Source organism: Euprymna scolopes, chromosome 12 (genome assembly GCF_053919585.1).
Source record: "Euprymna scolopes isolate OS-2025 chromosome 12, ASM5391958v1, whole genome shotgun sequence".
Taxonomy (NCBI): Eukaryota; Metazoa; Mollusca; class Cephalopoda; order Sepiida; family Sepiolidae; genus Euprymna; species Euprymna scolopes.
Window position 1 is genome coordinate 98509298 of NC_136493.1, and position 22307 is coordinate 98531604.

A 22307-nucleotide genomic window follows, 5' to 3' on the forward strand; every position below is an offset into this window, starting at 1 on the left:
ACTTAATCATGTCTATTCTTATATTTTTTTTGAGTTTGCTGCATTCACTTATTATGTGATCTATTTCTTTTTCTAATCGGCATTTGTTGTTTTCTTGTGTCTTGTCGATCTTTCTCTGGTTCTAATTGCATTATCTTGTGCGGCTATTATTAATGATTAAGTTTCTCTGTTTAGGTATTCTTTTCGCAGCCATGCCCAAGTGTTTTTGCAAGTCTCATCTTTGTGAATCATCATTGTAACTATTTTTCTTCCCATTTTTCTTTTCTCGTCTTCTCCCTTTCCTCTTTTTCTGTCTTGTTCCTGTTTACAGCGTCTCTTGCTGCAGCGATGGTCCTTTCTGTGTTCTGCATAAAATATTTTTCTAATTATTTTTTTCGTTATTTAGTCTTCTATACTAATCAGTCATCTTACTTCATTTTCCTTTTTACATAACAACAATTAAGATACATCTGCCTTACTTAAAAATTCCTAGCTTTATTTATGGTGTCTTTTACATATAAAAAAAAAAACCCACCCAATACTTTTGCTGATGAGGAGACTCAATAGTAGTCCTCGCTAGCGAAAGACTTTGTTATTGTTATTCTATTATTATTATTATTTAAAACATTTTGTGTTCTGCGCTTTTGCGCAAGGACTAAAATATGCATGCTAAGGAATGTTGGTTCTGACAACGAGGTCAATACAGAAATTGTGTTCTTAAAAATTACCTTTAGGATTTCCATGGAGTTAGCATTTACGTTCTGTGCATCCGACGATGTTGTTTCCTCCGCACATGCATTGGTTGCATCCGTCCATAAATCTGTCGCCCTTTTTATATAACCTGTTTTTGTATTCACAGATTTCTTTAACTGTAAATAAACAAAGAACAAAACGCATACGATAAAGTTTTTTTATTTTATATTTTTGTGTGTATGCATTAAAGAAGGAGGATTTAATGGGCATGAGAAGTCAGAGGAAGATCTGATACTTATTTCCGAGTATAAGTGAATAAGCACATTTATTTCCAACCAATAACCTAACAACATAAAGGATATAATTTTTAAGATTATACTTATACTAGCAGGCCACCCGACATTGCCCGGTCGTAAAATACGCTTAAATATGATATTATGATTAATGCAGATTTCGTATTTATTATTATATTATATTGGACTCAATATATAGTAATGATAGTAAAAAAAATGACTCGTGCTCCAACACCAAGAATCGAAACCAAAACGTTTAGCGTACGATTTACTTTTTCCTTTTACGTTAATAACTGCACTATGAAAGCATGTTTACTAAAAGGCTGAAAATTAAAACATGGACCAATATCTATTACGTTATGCATGCATATTCGAAATGCCATCGTTTGACCTTCACCTGGCAAATTTCATTTTTTTTAATTTTTACACTTTTGCATCAATTTTCCCACGGCAAAAACCAAAATATAAAGTTTTGCATGGGTCCGAATACTCTATATTAAGTTTCATGTCTCTAAACCAAAAATTGGCAGGAGTTTGGTAGGCAAAAATTTTTAAACAAAAATATATACGCATATCATTCAAACTAGGAGAAAGAAAACTCTGAAACTAAACCAAAGGGGAGGGAGGCCTCTCCAGTCTTGGACGACAACCTTCCTAGAGCTGGTGATTCAAACAAATTACCGGTCTGCAAACCTAAATTGCTTAAGGAGTAGATAGGCTCTGTCTATCGCCGGCTTCCATACTCCTTCTTTGCCTATTAGTCAGGTGCAGAGACACTATCATAAGTGAATCGACAAAACACTTAGTGGTAGATCTTGTTTCTTGTCTAGGGCATTGAATGCCGTTCCCCCACTCCCGACACATCCCACCCCTCATAACTGGGCACTTGGGAGTGCTTGAATACCACGCATGCCTGTGCAATTAGATTGGGGTGATCTTCTTATGGACTGAGGGTACCGGATTGACAGTTCCTGGCTGCTGTTTCCGACTGGTAGTACAGGGACCCTAACTCTTTGGTAGCACTAAGAGCGACTGCTCCATCAACAGTTGTATAATATCGGAATGTTTGTAGTGCCATGTCGCACATGGAAAGGGACCCTGCACTCATCCCGGATGGGCTTTCCTGAGGCCTAAGTCCTAGTTGAAGAAAGGTCAGCTGACGGTCTACTTGTGTTGCATGTCTGATACCCTGCATAACCTCTTGTTCAGCTCCCCCTCACCTAACTGAAACTCTTTAAAAACATGACAGTACAATCAAAAAATAAGCTTAAACCAGGCATAGGGACAAACAAATCCAACTTGCCTCCTCCCTTTTACTAACATCCGTGGGATTAGAACTAATTTAGCTGATGTTGAAGCATTTCTCCTAACAAATACCCCGGATATCTTAGCATTAAGCAAGACTAACCTACACTCCTCCATCCCCTTTAACTACTTTAACATGCCTGGCTATCTCCCACTCTGCCGTAGGGACTCTGACAGACATATGCACGGACTTGGAGTCTACATTCGTAACACCCTCTCCCTGACTAGAGAAACAAACCTAGAAACGGACGATCAAGCCTTTATGTGCTTTAGACGAAGTATACAACACAACATTAGCTACTTTTATTTTCTCTACCGCTCTCCCTCGACCTAGGACTGCACCATAATAAACAAAGTCTCTGACAGCATAGACACAGCACTCTCCCTCGACACTAGCGCACAAGTACATGTATTTGGTGACTTTAATGTTCACCACAAAAACTGGCTTGGATTCTCTACTTACACAGATTCAGCGGGCAGCACAACGCATAGTTTTGCTATATCTCACTCCCTATCACAAATGGTTACGTTTTCAACACGTTTCCCTGGCCAGCAAGAACAACCAGCATCACTTCTAGATCTATTTCTGACTACAGTTCCCGAGGATTGTACAACAAATGCTGACAGCCCACTCGGGAACGCTGACCATGCAGTGATAATGGCAGAAATCGCCCTAAATTCTAGACCCAAAACTGAAGAGCCAGTGCTCAAAACAACGAGATATTATAAAAAGGCTGACTGGGAAGCCATCAGAGATCTTATCAGAGATGCCCCATGGGGAAATATTTTTTCTCTTCCTGCTGAACAGTGCGCAAATGAGACCACTGAATAGTTCAAAACAGCAATGGAAGCACATGTTCCCATGCGGAAATTTTATAGCAAGCCCCACTCTCCCCAATGGTTTACTTCGACTTGCGCAACTGCCATTGCTCAAAGGCAGCATGCATACCGCAGATTTAACCGACATAAGTCCAGTTCAAACAAACAGAAGTATATAGAAGCTAGAAGTAATGTTAAGAAAGAAATAGCGACAGCCAAGAGAGAATTTACTGAAACCACTAAAAAACGCATCGAAGCACAAAACTTAGGAAATCGTGACTTCTGGAAAATCTACAACAGTGTAGTAAATAATGGGCAATCAACAATTCCCCCGCTAACCGACAATCACGAGGCTGTTTGCTCAGCAACCGACAAAGCTAATATGCTTGCCAGCCGGTTTGCCTCGAACTCCACACTGAACCCTACCAACCACCCCCTACCTGACTTTCCTTTGCAGACAGACGCCACGCTAGACGATCTAAAAATCACCCCTGCTCAGGTACACACTATCATAAAAAACCTTGACACTTCAAAAGCATGTGGACCTGATCTCATCCCAACTGTGCTATTAAAAACGTGCTCAGCTGAAGTAGCTCCAGTTCTCTCCAAACTCTACAACAAATGCCTTAATGAATCATGCTTTCCGGGCTGTTGGAAAACTGCTTCTGCGGTACCAATATTCAAGAATTCTGGCGAAAGAACTGACCCATCAAATTATCGCCCCATTAGCCTCCTCCCACTTTTTGCCAAAATATTTGAGACCATAATTAACCATGCTCTAGTCCGGCACCTTACAGATGCTAAACTTCTGACTGACAAACAATATGGATTTAGACAAGCCCATTCCACAGCGGACATCCTGACTGTAATCTCTGAATGTATATACCATTCACTTGACAAAGCGGGGGAGGGCAGAGCGGTAGCTCTAGATATATCTAAGGCTTTTGACAGGGTATGGCACAAGGGTCTCCTCAGGAAAATTAAATCATACGGTATCACTGGTAGAATACTTAACATAATAAAATCCTTTTTAGATAAGAGAAAAATCCAGGTTGTCCTCGACGGTCGTACATCTAAAAAGGGTGATATAAATGCGGAAGTGCCTCAGGGGGCTATCCTTGAACCTCTATTGTTCCTAATATTTATTAATGACCTCCTCGACAAAACTGCCTCTGAGATGGGTATATATGCTGATGACACTACACTCTATAACAGACATGACAGGAAAACAAATGACCACATATCTAAAGAAATGGCAAAAACACTAGAGGATGACCTCCAATCTGTAGTGGAATGGGGCCATAAATGGATGGTCACATTCAATGCTGCCAAGAATAAACTGGTTTCCTTCAATAATTACAAGAAACCTTCTCTGGGACCAATAGCAATGGCCAGTGATGCCCTGTCTGAGAGTACATCTTTCAAACTGCTTGGCCTAACGTTCACAAGAAACATGAGTTGGAACAATTATATTGAAAACATTGCCAGGGCCGCTGCGAAAAAGGTAGGCTCTCTCTACCGTGCTAGAAAACTACTGACACCTGAAAGTATCCTGTACCTCTATAAGGCCACCATTCGCCCATGTATGGAGTATTGTTGTCACAGTTGGGCTGGTGCATCTGCTACTAGTCTCTCGCTCCTAGACAAGGTTCAAAAAAGAGTCGCCAATCTGTAGGCCTTGAACTGGCATCTAAGCTCCAGCCTCTGTCCCATCGACGAAACGTTGCATCTCTCTGCCTGTTCTACAAGTATTTTAATGGTGAATGCTCTGAAGAACTGCAGACACTTGTGCCCCCACGATGTAGACACCCTCGACAAACCCGACAGGCAGCTAAATCCCACCCCCACACTGTAGAGATCCCTAGATGTAAAAGATTTTTCTACTCCAGTAGTTTCTTCCTCAGAACCGCTAGACTCTGTAATTCCATTCCAGGATCCTCCTTCCCTAACTGTACTGACATGCAGAAGTTCAAGTGCAACGTGAACCGACATCTTGCTGCCCAAAATCCCTACATAGTGCCCCAGTAGTTGCTGACCCTGATAGTAGCCCCCTACACCAAAGTGGCAATGCGCCTTGTTTGGGGTGAAAATGTAAAAAAAAAAAAAAAAAAAAATCTAGTTAAGTGACAGTTATAGTCATTTAGAACTGTTTTTAAGCTTCACTGCTCACTCATTTTGCGACCAAATTTCAATCAATTATTACAGTTTATAGATCACCTTCTCGGCTATGTTGTGAAAAAAAATTCAAGTTTCGTTCAGTAAAACAAAAGTCATGATGAATTTTCTGGTGCTCAAACGTATAACCATAATTTTGGTTGTTGATCTATAGATTTTAGCTTTCGTGTGAAATCAATAAATGTTTATTATAACCAGTGATAGTAAAAGATTTTGTTTTAAACAAAATCAGATAAAAAAAAAGAAGTAATGAAAGGAATCGTTTTAAGCATTGGAAAATAGCCACGATTTTTTCTGATTCTGATACCGATACCGATTTTGATATCCCAAAAAGTTTCGATTTTTTCCGCTTCCCAATTCCGATTAATCATCCCAACACTAATATATATATATATATGAGAGAGAGAGAGAGAGAGAGAGAGAGAGAGAGAGAGAGAGAGAGAGAGAGAGAGAGAGAGAGAGAGAGAGAGAGAGAGAGAGAGAGAGAGAGAGAGAGAGACTGCCACTGCCAGTCTGTTTACATTGAAGTCTCAACTTGGACTCTCTTGCATTTGGCCGGAAAAATAGTTGGGCGTAATTTTCTGGACTTTCAGTGAGCTCGTCAGTTATGTGGTAATCGTACGTGTATCAATACGCTGACCGAACTACAACTTAAGATAGCGCAAGATATTGCCATATGAGCAAAATACATCCATCATGCAACTGCTACAATTTCAGGGTTTTTTTTTCTGATTATATTAGGTGAAACAAAAGATACAGGCAGTAAAAAGAAATGAAGAAAAAGAAAAGAATATAAAAGAAATAAAAGAGAAAAGAATATAGAAAAAAAGAAAAAAGAAAGAAAAAAGAATATAAAAGAAAAAGAAAAATAGAAAAAAGAATATAGAAAAAAAGAAAAAAGAACAAGAAAAAGGAAAAAAGAAAAGAATATAGAAGACAAAAGAAAAAGGAAAAAAGAAAAAGGGAAAGAGAGAAAAGAAAAAAGAATATAGAGGAAAAAAGAAACAAAAGAAAAAGGAAGGAAAAAAGGGAAAAAGAAAACAGATAAAAAGGGTGTTTGTAACCACTCTCTGAAGGAGAGGTGGGGGAAAGGGGTTGGATTCAGGATTTAGGAAAAAAGAAAAAAAAAACGAAAGTAAAAAAAAATGTGCATAATGAAATACGATAGAGAGTGACTAAGAAAATCTCGAGTAACGCTAATTCTTTCTGCTGAATATGAAATAATGTGTAAGTACAAAAGAGAAATGAAAGGAAAGACTAGAGAGAGGAATAACTTACTCTGGTATTTCGGATCATCACACTGCTTTCGGGTACAACCAATGTAACCATTAAAACCGCAAAAGCATTGGTTGCACCCGTTAATGAAATAGGCTCCGGGCATGTACATTTTTCCTTTTAGAGTGCAACCTTTGCTTTTGTTTTCACCGTTGTCTGCTCAGAAAAAAAAAAAAAAAAAAGAAGATTCCATTTGATTCTGATTTTAAATTTTGCTTTTTTTTTTTTTAATCAAATTGCCAGACACAATACAAAGAAACAGAGATCATTTGAAAATATCAACTAAACTATATATATAATATATATATATATATATAACAGTTATCTACAGACACATGTTTTGCCGTACCACGGCTCACCGGCATAGCTGACTGTTTTACAGAGCACAGACGCGCGTATGCAAATGCATGCGAAATGACGTCATCAGTAAAGAAAAAAATGAAAAGAACAGCAGACGAGCATGTTAGAGAAGACGATCATGTTGGTGACATAGATGACGTTCGAGAGCCTGTTAGAGATGTGGGTGACATCACAGCCATAACGAGAAGTCACGCACGGTGGGAGAATGAGGAAATAAACAAATGTTGTTACAACGGGAAAAAGCGAGTTTAAGTTCTTTTCTATTCTTTGTCTCTTTTGCGACTGAGGCTACAACGTGTTGGGTAACATTACAACTGTACTAGGGCTCGAACCCACACATATATATATATATATATATACTAGCAGCACTGCCCGGTATTGCCCCAGTCAAAAGTGTAACATATTGCAACGGTGTTGCTCGTAGGGGTATAGAAATGAAAGCATTTCTTTCTCTCTCCCCTCTCTGTCTATTTGTCCGTTTGTCTGACTGCCTGTCTATCTCCCCCCCCCACTCTCTCTATCTCTCTCTCTCTCTGCTGTCTATGTACCCCTTAGTAATTACACGTTTTCTATCTAGGGTATCGAGTACAGTTTGATTCAACCAAAGACTTACTAAGAATAGAAGCATTATAACATATCTGCTCTATCTGGAGTATTGGATACATATTCAGTATCTACTGAATCACTATGGTGTCATGAATGTATGCAGCGAGTTTCATATTGCGGTGAGAGGAGGTGTTTGACCGGGCGGGATGGGGTGGAGGAGTGCAGAGAAATGCAAAACCTTAGCTAGGAAAATAGGACCAACCGCCGATATGTTATTATGGGATTGTTAAAGGCAAAGCAGATGGTATATTGTCTCTAAAATGGAGACAGATTTGGTTGGTTGGTTGTTTTTGTTTTACGACATATCAACCCTTTTCGGGTTATTTAATGCCGAATCCAAAGATTTTGAAGAAAATTTTTTTTAATAGAATATATTTGTTGTTTTCACGTCGGTTTCTATTTAACCCATAGTTGGAACCCTAACAGGTACTACCACTCCGGGTCAGAGTGGACCTGGGAGCAATGGTAATTAAAGGGTGGCTCCACACTCCCCAAAGTCCACAAGCTGGGGCCTCACCACTGGATATAGTTTAAGGTCATATCCAGGACCGGAGACAGATTTGGAATTATCTACAATATGTTAGAAGTTATTAGAAGTGACATTAGATGATAAAGGACTACAAACACAGTGCTGGGCAAAGACAAACCCCTGGGGACTGCCAATAGATATCAGTGTGAGCAACCACCCACCCCCCTCCCAGGAAAGGGAGAAAAAGAGGTGTTTAGTGCACAAGACGAAGGGTAAGGTCTGAGAGGAAGAAAGAAAGAGTGTTTGTAACCACTCTCTGAAGGAGAGGTGGAGAAAAGGAATTCTAAAAAGAGTAGTGTCGTAGCCAGCAAACTGAACGGCTAGGCTGGTCAAGCGCTCCCGATTTAGGAGCCCTCAGGGCCTGATGTTATGATGTTAACTAGCCTGTGTTAATGGGAAATCTGTGACTTTACTGCTCTGGTTTTACATCGTTCACTGCTATAGTCAGTCACCTCAATTTAGACAGTAGCTGTTATGAAGTAATGAAATTAATAAATAGTTTGTTATTGTTATAAACCGGAGTTCTGTTTGTTTGTGGTGAAGATTCTTCATTTTGCAGCAAGCCGCAAGGACCAGCGGAGTGATTGATGTACCCGGGGACTAACTACACAGGATAGGAGACGATTTGGTCGAGAGGCAAAGTGCCCCACCATGAAAACACAGCGGGTAAAGACGATCAACAGGCCAACTTGTGACAGGACAACGTACGATCGAAAGAACACCTGTCATATCGGGTGCAATCTGACAAGGTCAGAGACACCCGGTGTGGTTGGTGCAGTATCGGTCTCGTTATACAATTAAATCATTGCATCAGAATTTCTTGATAACTTGGAACAGAAACAATAAAAAAAATTGTACTTAAAATATTTCTTTTAGAACTTATTTCTCTATTTCTCAATATCCTGAAACAGATTTTGGGTATGTTTTACTGTCCACAGTCCTTCGAAAAAAAATGGTAAAAAAAAAAAAAAAAATCTATAATAAATAAATGTTACCAAAGGCAATATAAATTACTCTTCTACATAACTAGGTATGTTTCTCAGTGTTTTTAATTAACGTAAAATGTTTATTCAGCTCAAAAACAAGCGTTTTCAAAGGGTACGCGACCACAAGAAAAAATAGCTGCATAACAAATACGTTGTGGCCACTTTTTCTTTGTGATTGCGTACCCTTTGAACTTGCTTATTTTTCGAGCCGATTAAATATTTTACATTAAAAAAACAAACACTAAAAACCTACCCAGTTGGATAGAAAAGTAACTTATCTTGCCTTTGGTAATATTTATTTGTTATATATTTGATTTAAAAAAATTTTTTTTTACCAATTTTCGAAGGACTGTGGACACTAAAACATACCCCAGATTTTTATTCAAAGTTAATCCAACACTTTAAAGCTTAGTACAAATGATTGTAACATGACAGAGCAGACAGTAGACTTCCGGTTTTACAGCAGTTTTCCTTCTCCTAGATGTCTTAATGAAGACCGAGGGAGCATCTCTTCCAATGGTTTAAAACATCATCGCAAATATTAACATAGAAAATTTGGGTTTGTATTACTGTACACATAGATTCGAAAAAGTTGTCAAAAAACAAATATATAACAAATAAATGTTATCAAAGGCAAGATAAGTTACTTTTCTACCAAACTGGATATATTTTTCGTGTTTTTATTCAATGTAACATATTTATTCAGCTTGAAAAACATACAGTGTTTACCGATGTATTGGAAAATTCAAGATGGCGTCTGATTCTCTCTTTAACACGGTAAGTTTGGGAAAAGGTGTTATAAATAAAAACCCAGATAAAATACTGTTAAAAACTCGCCGAATATATATCAACCTATGTCACGGTAACATATATTGAGCGAGTTTTTAACAGTATTTTATCTGGGTTTTTATTTATAACACCTTTTCCCAAACTTACCGTGTTAAAGAGAGAATCAGACGCCATCTTGAATTTTCCAATACATCGGTAAACACTATGTTTTTCGAGCTGAATGAACATGTTACATTGAATAAAAACACGAAAAATATATCCAGTTTGGTAGAAAAGTAACTTATCTTGCTTTTGATAACATTTATTTGTTATATATTTGTTTTTTGACAGCTTTTTCGAATCTATGTGTACAGTAATACAAACCCGAAAATTTCTATGCCCTGGTGCAATATATACAGTATCTAGTTTTTCCAAATAGTCACTCATTTGGTACTGGCCAGACTCGCCATTGCTTAACTTTGTGATCTAACGAAAACCCGTGTGTATCAACATAATTTATGCATACTTAATTTTCCTTAATTATCGTATTAATGGCTACTATCTCAGAGGTAAGTGTGTAGCCAATGGAGTCAAATGGTTGACTTTGTAATTCGGTTCAGATCTCCCGACTAGTAGCATTTATCGCCTCCTACACTGATGATTGTGAAAGCATGAACCACTGATGTCTGTAGGTATAAAAAAATTATTAATATTTTTAATATATATTTTTAATATTTTATTATTATTATTATTATTATTATTATTATTATGATTATTATTATTATTATTTTATATATATATATAATTTAAACACAGTAATGTTTGAATATATGGTTAAGTGGCCGTTTTAGTCATTTAAAGCTTCACCGCTCACTCATTTTCTGATCAAATTTCAAACAATTATTACAGTTTATAGATCACTTCTCAGATATATTATGAAAAAAAAAATTCAGTTTTCGTTCAGTAAAACAAAAGTTATGATGAATTTACCGGTATACAAAATCGTAAACAAATGTAAAAAGGTGAGCGACGCTTTTCATGACTGGTTTCCATAGCAACCACGTCGCTTCAGCGACTACTGTTGCTACCAATTCACCGCTCACGCGAAAAGAGAAGTAACAAGTGAAACAGAGAGAATGAAAGAATGAAAGGGAGATAATTGGTGGGATTTTATTGAAAGCAGACAAGTGTCGTACATTGTTATTACATATGTGTATGTTATGTTTATGGGGGCAAAAAAAAAACTGAAATTAAACACAGAACAAGTGAATTTACTGAAAGCCTGGAAAAATCATGGATTACAATAGAAAAATACGAGCATGAAAAGTAATATGGTTAAACTTAAACATGGAAAAGTAAAGTACTAGTTGTTAAAACTGGAAAAGAAAAGGACAAGATATACTAGTAAAAAATATAATAAATTTATAACTTAAAATATTGTAGCATTAAGAGCATTTTAAAATTCAATTTATAGCATTATATAATCAATTCTATAAATACCAATGAATATCAATAAACAAAAACACACAAATTTATAGGAATGTATATGTACATCGTTAAATTCATTACCCGCTCAGCAGCAGCCATATAGTGTAATGGTGAGAAACCATTTGGGCGTCAGGTTTCGATCCTGGCTTGAGACAGTTGCCTGTCTAGCCGCACTGATGAGCTGTGAAACAGCGAAACAGTACTGTATGTGGATGACTACATATATATATATATATATATCGAATTTGATGCGTCTGTTCAGTCTCAAGAAACAATGGACAGCCCTATAAGGGTAATTTCATGTGTAATTGTGAAGCTAGGGTTGTACAAAGTCTAACCACACCTCTCCTAAATCGGCACTGGAGAAGCCCAACATTGACTGGAAACAATGTCACGATAAGCAGAGAGCACATACAACACCTGGAATTCCCAAATGATCATCCATTTTATTACTGACTAGACTCAACGTTGCTTAACTTCCGTGATCTGATGGGAACCGGTGTGTCAATGTGATTATGCCATATATATATATATATGTATAAATATATATATATAGCCACTCTGATGAGTCGTAGACGACGAAACACGTGTCAGTGGATAATTACATTTTAAAAATAATATATATACCGCTCCCCATGTGGGGGTACCAAATTGGTTAAAAGGGGAAAATTATTCCCAACTCGCATTTAGGTAAAAATGCACTTTCGTAAATAATTGAATTCATTGAAAACATATCGCTAAAACCAAAACAAAACAACATCTACACACACACACACACACATATATATATATATATATATATATATATATATATATATATATATATATATATATATATATATATGGCTTTTGTTGCCGGGTTTGAATCTATCGACTGGTGTTAATGGTAACACCCTGCACATGATTCCCGAAAGGATGAAACACTAGTGTCTATAGATATTTAATAATTATTATAGTAAATAATTATGTCAGCCTCTTTAAGAAACTCGTTTCTTGTTGAGCACTTTCAGTTGAAATAAAACGTCGGTCAATTTAGCTCTTATACGCTGATCAGCATATAATGATTAGATCACTCTGACAGACGTTAAAAAAACATTTAAAAAATAAATGTTTAAATTTCAACAATATTTCTCACTGTTAACGGTAGCCGAATGGATTAAGTCCTTGCTAATGAAGCCAGAGATGGCTTCTGTTACCAAGTTTAAATCTATCGACTGGTGTTAATCGTGACACCCTGCCCTGATGATTCCCGAAAGGATGAAACACTAGTGTCTGTAGGTATTTAATAATTATTATAGTAAATAATTATATATATATATATAAGAGTTAATAAAACATGTTAAAAAACACTTTGAAAAAGAGTTAAAAACAGATTTAATTTGAAAACGAAACACTAAATAATTGGATAGTCCTTAATCCGCGGAGTTTCGAAGAAATACTTTCCTTCTCATCAGAGGGTAGAAATTAGCAAAATGCGGGATCGGAGTTTGCATGCAAAAGTATTTGGTGAAACTGCAAGTAATATATATATATATATGTGTATATATATATTAAATATTATACATGTTTCCAAATTGAGTGTTATTATCACAACGTTTCGACTGATGTATCCTCCAAACTTCTTCAGGTGTATTTATCGAAATCAAGAATGCTTCTCTCGAACTCGGGAATCTGTGTGGAATTTCAACAGAACCCGTTCTATACGTCTTCTTAAACAATTATTTCATTAAAATCATCTCCAATTAATATAAATTTTCACTATTTATTCAAGACAATTTAAAGATTTGATTTTATAAATACTTTCCCTGCCATTTGCAATGAATTTACATTTGTATTATTTGGATTCATTGGACTATTGCTGTCATCTTGAATGTTATTTTTTACCACGTTTCGGCCAATGTAACCTCTGACCGTCTTCATGTGCTTTCTTGTCAAACTCGGCAATCTTTCTCTCAAACTCCGGAATCTGCACAGAATTTTAAGCGAAACACTTTATTTAATTCACGTGATTTTCATGCTCTTGTTCTGTCAGTCATGACTGGCAGAAATCCCAAGTAATTCGCAATTCTATCTTGAACGTTGCCAGCACTGAAGAACGTATAACTTCCAGAATAGCTGAATTTTATCAAGTACTTTATCCACTACGCATTGTAAAATAAAGTAAGAATTGTGAGAATTTATTTTTATTGCCTTTTCACCTCAAACAAGACACAGTGCCACTGTGATGTAGTGGGCTACTACCTGGGACATAAATTGCAGCGATGCTATGTAGGGAGTTGAGCAGCAAGATGTCTGTTTACATTACACTTGAACTTCTGCATGTCAGTACAGTCGAGGAAGCAAGTCGAGGAAGGGTATTCCAAAGTCTAGTAGTTCTGGGGAAGAAACTATTAGTGTAGAAGGCTTTCTAACATCTGGAGGTTTCTACTGTGTAGGGGTGGGATTTTGCTGCTTGTCGGGTTTGTCAAGGGTATTTACGTCGAGGTAGTACAAGGGCTTGTAGTTTGTTGGAGCAACTAACATTAAAATATTTGTAAAACAGGCAGAGAGATGCAACATTTCGTCGATGGAACAGAGTCTGAAGCCTAGTTGACAGTTTATTAGGTTGGTGACTCTCTTTTGTACCCTGTCCAGGAGTGAGAGACTAGTAAAGATGTACCAGCCTAAAAGTGACAACAATTCTTCATACATGGGCGAATGGTGGCCTTGTAGATGTACAGGATACCTTCAGGCATAAGTAACTTTCTAGCACGGTAGAGAGAGCCCACCTTCTTCGCAGCAGTCACGGCAATACCCTCAATGCACTGTTCCAACATGTTCCCTGTATTAATGCATTGCTGGACTCAATAATTATTTCCTGTTTATTTGCGATATGAGTCAGGGCAAAACACATTAGGCTTACTCAGTTTAGGAAGATATTCTGGTGACACTTCCCGGTCTGCCATGGATTTGCACATGATATATGTAGATGTGCAGCCGACCACAGAATTTGCACCACAAAAGCAGAGCCGGCAACCGTCCACAAATCGATCACGCTGCTTGTAAATCTTTCCTTTGAAATGACATATGCCTTCGGAAGCTGTAATAAAAAAGAAGAGAAAGAAAGAAAAAGACAGAGCATATCAACAAAAAATCCAATATACAAAGTGTGACATTCTTCTTTTCAATTTTACTGGGTTAATTGGACCACGTGACAAGAGAGAGAGAGAGAGAGAGAGAGAGAGAGAGAGAGAGAGAGAGAGAGAGAGAGACAAGCATAGTATAAAGGGAGAGAGAGATGAGAAAAGATAATTATGGTGTGACATTTTATTCTTATTTTCTCTGAGATATTTGGACCGTGGCAAAAAGAGATAAAGCATACGGGTGGGTTCATAAACAATTGGTGTTAGGTCATAGGCAATCGAGAAATCATGACATTATCTTCTCTCATCACCCGTCTTGTTTGAGTGAACTAGCCATTCAACATTGTGAACATTGAAGTCTCCGCAGATGTTAGATCTTAGCTGAAGAATAGTTAGACAGAAGGTGGTCCATTTTCTCAGAGATACTCTCAGTGACAGTAACACTACTGTTATGGAATCGATAGAGGGCAACTATGAATGCAGTGCTGTGGGTAAGTGCTACTCTGAAGCACATATAAGACAAATTAGGATTTTCTCTGGAGATATGTCCCTACCACATGGAAAGCCATCTCTAATGTAGGTACATATTCCAGGAACATGACGATGTCAAGTTTGAGTATCGTCTAGGTAAACAGTCGGTTCCATACCAGTTTCGCACAGGAACAATAAATCAGGTTTAGTCTCCTGTAATTAGATTCTAATCCCTGGAAGGCTTGAATGTAGACCTCTGATGTTAGAGAAGGAGACCTGGTAGTGGGGGTCTACATTGGGAGTTGGAGTTCTGGGTTTAATCTTGTTTTCTTTCTTGAGATTTTTCATTTTGAGGATTGAAATATGTGGAAAAAGTGTTGTTAGAGCAGAGGAAAAAAAAGAAAAAGAAAAGGAACAAAGAACGATTTTTGCAACAATGTAGATGGAAAAGCCGTAACATTACCCACTAATATGGCATTGGTTATGCCATAGTGTCGCTTCAGGAGAGGTGTGGTTGGAATTGCGCAACCCTTGCCTCACAATTACATGTGTAGCTGCCCTTGCAGGGGGTATCCTTTGTCTTTCAAGACTTAACGGAGGCATGTAATAGCATTGAGAGGTCCCACCAGAAGCTATTGCATGGCCCAGAATCCATTGACCAAATGGCAATACAGCAGCCCTAGTATTATACACCTGCTGATAGAAGACCACCTTGGCGGTTAATCCAAGGTTCGAGTTCCTGTCTATAAGACGAATAATGTCAGCCCAGGTAAAACATTTACCTCCAGCACTCTAATTAGTAACGTGGCCACTAAAAATAGGAGGAAAAAAAGAAGGATATCTCAAGCAACTGCTTAGGAAAAAAAAAAAAAACACTGCTAGACCAGTGTGCAGCTATTTTCTTCTCCCTTTGTCAGAAACATTGTTCATTGTAAATGAGGACTGATGGACAAAATAGAAGAAGAGAGAGTTATGGGGCTGCTGAGAATGCATGTACAATGCGTTTTCTACTTTCCATTGAAAAGAAAATAGACAACTAAGTATTGTACTTAATATAAGTTCAAATAAGCCTTTTTTTTAGGGAAGAAAATATCGATAGGTTCCCCTCACTAAGGGTTTATTAAGGTAAAAAGGCACAAGATGGATAACAGATTTCCTTTTATACATATACTAGCAGTTCCGCCCAGCTTTGCTCGGGCCCTATGTACTGTTCATAACTTTATGTGCATATGCATGTATTAAAAAGTGTGAATATGTACGGTAATGCCTTTCTATATAAAAGGATTCCTTAACTACCATTGAGAAAAGTTGGTAGAGACCGCAGACATCAATTTTTTTAAAACTTTGACCCCAATTTTGACCCCTTAACATTTATTGTTTTGGGCTCAAATTGAATTATAAAGTTAGATCCATGTCCAAGTAACCTATATCTAAAATTTCAAGTGTTTACACCCAAAATTGTTTGGTAGAGTTCTCAAAGGTGAAATCGTTAAACTTTGACCCCTTAACAGTCAAATTTCTGGCCGAAAGCAAATCTTAATACTCTTTATGTCAAATCTCGAGTTTGTAGACCGAAAATTGACAGAGTTATTTCGTAGGGAAATGTACACAGACAGACAAACAGACATTTTCACTTTGGTGGGATCCTTCTATCGATCCAGTAGATATCTCACTGCTGATGCCATGCCAGGTACGTCCAAGGATGGAGTACTGTTGCCATATCTGGACAGGAGCTGCTAGAAAGGACTTATTCTGCCTTGATAGAATTCAAAATAGACTTCGTAGCCTCATAAGGGATGTCCTTTTCTCTTCCCTGCAGCCTCTTTCTCACAGAAGAGATGTTGCTAGTTTGTCTCTGATGTATCGTTATTTTCATGGCAAGTGCTCGACTGAGCACCAATCTATGGTCCCCCTTGCCAAACTTTTACAAGAAACACTCGTGTAGCTGAAAACACTATCAATAATTCCCCCCACTCTTTATCTGTGCCTAAACCTAAACGTAGATTCCATGAACAAAGCTTCTTTCTTAGAACTGCACGCCTATGGAATTGTCTTCCGTTTTCCTGCTTTCCAGCTGAGTACAATATGGTTGTCTTCAAGTCTAACGTAAACAAGTTTTTGATGAGCCGTTCCATATAAGTTAACAAATTTACCGAATTTCCATTACTAACGATTACTATATTGTCCAATTGTCTAATGTACACTCTTTAACCCTTATCATCGAGTGGCCTCTTGGCCTTGATAAGTGGTGATGCCAATGTAATATATATATATATATATATATATATATATATATATAAAATAAAATTACAATTAAATTTACCAAAATGATCCAAGATGGTAAAATTAAAGTATATTATAAATATTAAATAATTAATATTTATAAAATTATCTCAGCCAGATGTAAAAGCTCGATAGAACCAAATAGGAAATAGAGCTTATAATATGAGCAAACAGTTAATAAAATAAAAAACACTTTGAAATGAGTTAAAAATATATTTAATCTGAAAAGGAAACACTAGATAAATGGATAGTCCTATCTATTTATCTAGTGTTTCCTTTTCAGATTAAATATGTTTTTGCCTCATTTCAAAGTGTTTTTTAACATATTTTATTAACTGTTTGCTCATATATATATATATATATATATATATATATATATATCGATAAAGAAAGAAAATGATGATATAAAGCTACATATTAATATATAGAGATTATTCAATATCGGTGTACATCAATTAGGGATGTAGAGTAAGTGAGAACTCTTTATACTATGATATTTCGAAGCCTTATGCTTCTCATCAGAAGAGGAGCAAAGATACTAGATAACATAATAGGGATGCGACATCTAGCAATAGTTGTATTAGGAGCAAAACAAAAGATGTAAGCTGTTTGGGGGAATTTGATATAAGAGAAGTATAGAATTTATTATATAATGCAGGTAGGTGTGTAGCATATCTGTCATGGTGGGTTTAATATATGTGGACAATATGTGTGATTAAACTCGCGGGGAGAATATAGGGTAAGTTAATTAAAAGAAGCTTCTTATTTAATCGTATGTATTAATGGGCTATAGCTATAGAAGGAGTTTACATGAAATAGGAGGTTTATGCTATATCGGTATATTTTAGAAGGGCTATTTGAAATTATAACAGTACTTAAAAGAAACATATAAATTATTAGCAATAATAGTAAGATAATAAATGTGAAGGGATAAATTATAAGGGATACAATATAAAAAGATTTTTTTTAAGTGAATAAGATAGAGGATGAGTAGATGGCAGAATAAGGGGATAAAAATACAAGGGAGTATAGGATGAATAGATATAAGAATATAAGGATTATAGAATAATAATAAGCAATTAAGGTATAAGAAATACAAAGTTATTAAATATAGGAGAATAAAAACAGGAGAATAAAATGGATATAAAAAATAAGTAAAAAAATGATGAGAAGCAGTAGGCTTCGAAATACCATGGTATAAAGAGTTCTCACTTCCCTAGACCCCTAATTTGAAGAGATGTTGCGAGTTTGTCTCTGATGTATCGTTATTTTCATGGAAAGTGTTCAACTGAGCTTCGGTCTATGGTCCTCCCTCGCCAAACTTTCACAAGAAACACTCGTCTAGCTGTAAACACTATCAATAATTTCCCCCATTCTTTATCTGTGCCTAAACCTAAACGTAGATTCCATGAACAAAGCTTCTTTCTTAGAACTGCACGCCTGTGGAATTGTCTTCCGTTTTCCTGCTTTCCAGCTGACTACAATATGGTTTTGTTCAAGTCTAAAGTAAATAAGTTCTTGATGAGCCGTTCCATATAAGTTATTAAATTTACCAAATTTTCATTACTAATGATTACTATATTGACCAACTTCTACTGTACACTCTTTAACCCTTATCCTTGAGTGGCCTCTGGGCCTTGATAATGTGGTGATGCCTTTGTAAAAAAAAAAAAAAAAAAAAAAAATACACTTATTGAATGAATTAATAAATCTACATATATTAACATATAGTTTTATATTGCCATTTTCTTCCTTTATTGATTTCTATATAAGCTCCAAAACAATTTGTTGAGCTTTGCATTATCCCGATAATAGTAAAGAATTGATCCTATTCTTTTCCTTTAACTCCTTACAGGCTCGCTGTTTGTTTGTAAATAAGCGGTTAGAGCACTATAAAAGTAATGGACGAATGTTTGTTTAAAATAGAGATTTGGCAAGGTTATTTGCGGGCACCGCTCCCATGGGTCCATGGGTAGAACTGCTGACTATCAACGTGATGGTTCTAGGTTCAATCCCCAGCTTGGAAGAGGTGTTAGCCTAGCGGCACTAATGAGTTATGATACAACGAAACAGTTATGTATGTCGATGACTATATATATATGCAGTGTCGGCAAAAAGAAAGTCCGCACCTGTAATTTTTTCAAAAACTGCAAATTTAAGCTAAATTAAATGTAACTGTTTAAACACTCTATACCTCATTTGATTCGCCTTTTATTCTTCTATAATTTTACCTGTTCATATTTGACTTAATTGAAATATTCTAGTGTTCACGTCAATTTTAAAAAATAACTTCAAATTGAGGAGGCAAAAAGAAAGTCTGCAGCAACAAATTCGCTTAAAACCAGCTTAAATTATCGACCCTAAATCAGTTAAAAATATCCACCAACAAGCAACAAAGAATCTCTAATCGTTATTCTTGTTGTTCCAGGTTATACAACGTAACATTTAGTCCATATGCCACGACTTTCTCTTTGTGATCGTCAGGAGCTCATTAATCTCCACCTTTCTGGTTTATCCAATCGAGAAATCGGCCACAGATTGAGATGTGATGGGAAAACGGTACGAAAGACTGTGCAAATTCACCAAAACACCGGCAGTGTTCGTGATGCCCCTAAATCTGGTCGTACTAGAGTTACTTCTAACAGGGAAGACAATGCTATCAAGATCTGTAGCCTAAAAAACAGATTCGAAACGGCTCCCCAAATCCAACAACAGTGCAATCTTGTTAAAAAGTGCTCTCTTTCTACTATCAAGAACAGATTAAAGGAATTTAATTTGAGATGATATGTTGCAAGACGCAAGCCAATGATTTCTGTAAAGAACAGAAAGCGCCGTCTGGACTTCGTCAGATGCAATGAAGATTATGACTCTTCATATTGGTCAAAAGTGCTTTTTAGCGACGAAAGCAAGTTCAATAGGCTAGGCAGGAATGGTAGGCAGTATGTTCGTCAGAGGAAAGATGAAGAATTTAATTCTAGGTACTCAATTTCAACGTTGCAAGGTGGTGGAGGTTCTGTTTTGGTATGGGGTATTATTAGTACCAATGGTCCAGGGTCTATAATTCGCTTGCAAGGTTAAATTAATTCGACCAAGTACATTAATATGTTGACTGAGCATATTCTACCCTACTTTGGTCGGAATTTAGATGATACTCCCATCTTCATGCAGGATAATGCTCTCATTCACACAGCTGGCAATGTCAAGAGGTTCCTGGAAGAGCATAATATTCCATGTTTGGATTGGCCTGCACAATCTCCAGACCTCAATCCTATCGAAAACGTATGGCATTACGTCAAGCAACAGCTACACAATGATAAAATTTCAAATTTGGAAGAACTTTGGACAAAAATTAAAGAAAAGTAGGATGCTCTTTACCCGGAGTATTGCTGCAGTCTAATTGAAGGAATTCCCAAAAGATTGCATGCTATCAAATTGCAGAAGGGCTATGCTACTAAATAATAAGTAGTTAATTGTGTTCCTGTTGTATTTGTGTTGCATTATTGTTCTAAATTTACATTTAAATAACAATTTTCCATTGTGCGGTCTTTCTTTTTGCCTCCTCAATTTGAAGTTATTTTTTTAAATTGACGTGAACACTAAAATATTTAAATTAAAAATCAAATATGAACAGGTAAAATTATAAAAGAATAAAAGGCCAATCAAATTAGGTATAGTTTGTTTAATCAGTTACATTAAATTTAACTTAAATTTGCAGTTTTTGAAAAAATTACAAGTGCGGACTTTCTTATTGCCGCCTATATATATATATATATATATATATATATATATATATACACATATATATATGTATGTATGTATGTATATATATATATATATATATATATATATATATATACTGTGTGTCGATGACCATATATATATATATATATATATATATATATATACTGTGTGTCGATGACCACATATATATACATGCATATGTGTGTGTGTGTGTGTATGTATGCGCGAGAAACTTATTGTTAGGAATACATTGTTGAATCAGAAACTATCATACATTTAGTAAAATACAATCAAATAATAAAAAAATACAAATTAAAAAGTGAAATCAATATGATTAATATTTACATTTTCATCCTACAAAATAAATAAATAAATAAATAAATAAGTATTGCAATTTCACAAATTATCTTCTATTATCTTTAATGCATAACTATTAGGGATCGTCTTTGCTTGATTCATCTCTGCGTTCAACAAGATAAAAAAAACAAAAACAACAACAACAACAACAACAACAACAACACAAAACGTCGTAACGAACCATTATCCTTTTTTGTTTTATTTTACATCTCGGGCCACCATATCCCAGGGTTCTAGTGTGTGTGTGTATATATATATATATATATATATATATATATATATATATATATATATATATATATATATATATATATATATAATTGTTGAGCTGGATTAAATCCGACGATATGAAATAAAAAGTATATATAACGTTGAGTATCCAGGTCCTTCCACCTCCATTTTATTTCATATATATATATATATATATATATATATATATATATATATATATATATATATATATATATATATACACATATACACACACACACCGTACTTTGTGTCTAGTTCAGGTATATATTTTACTTCAGTCAAAGTTCTCAGAAATCAAAGAGCCCACAACCTGGGGCTAACACTTGAACTCTATATGAGATACACAGATATTCGAATGTTCCATCAAAGTTCTTTATCTCTCAAACACTGAGTGAGTAAAGAAATTGAAAACATAGTTTTCCTTTCCTCAAATAACCATTTTCATATGTTGCAGTATATCTTTCATTTTGGTCTCTTGGTCATACTGGATTCCAGGACAATAATTTATCTAGTCTGGTGGAGTATCAAGCTTCGTACAGTTACTTGAGGCAACATCACTTGGAGAAGCTGCACCATTCCTCGGAAAAGCTAATGTGAGTTAGCCATAGTGAAAAGATCATATTTGGGCATTAAATGTGATTTTGAATATTTGGTCATCTTCTATGGAAAAAGTATCCTCATACCAGGTTGTTCTGACAAACCCCTGTACAGAGAGACCTTAGACACTCGAGGACAGTATCTAGTAGGCATTCAAGTTCTCTGCAGTAGGCATTCAAGTTCTGTTTTTTTAAAAAAATTTTTTATT

General features: G+C 36.0%; 1 protein-coding gene across 5 annotated transcripts in view; it reads right to left on the minus strand.

The window, feature by feature from the left end:
- LOC145291442 (uncharacterized) overlaps window positions 1-22307 on the minus strand; it is a 114476-nt gene that overhangs the window by 56897 nt on the left and 35272 nt on the right. For all 5 annotated transcript variants that reach the window (XR_013869417.1, XR_013869418.1, XM_080137287.1 and 2 more), the window contains 3 exons: window positions 14179-14355; window positions 6543-6695; window positions 708-848 (listed from right to left, as the gene is read on the minus strand). Coding sequence is in view for 3 of the 5 variants with exons in the window: in XM_080137287.1 (XP_079993413.1) it covers window positions 727-848; window positions 6543-6695; window positions 14179-14355 (452 nt within the window). In the remaining 2 variants the exon portion in view is untranslated. The remainder of the gene's footprint in view (window positions 1-707; window positions 849-6542; window positions 6696-14178; window positions 14356-22307) is intronic.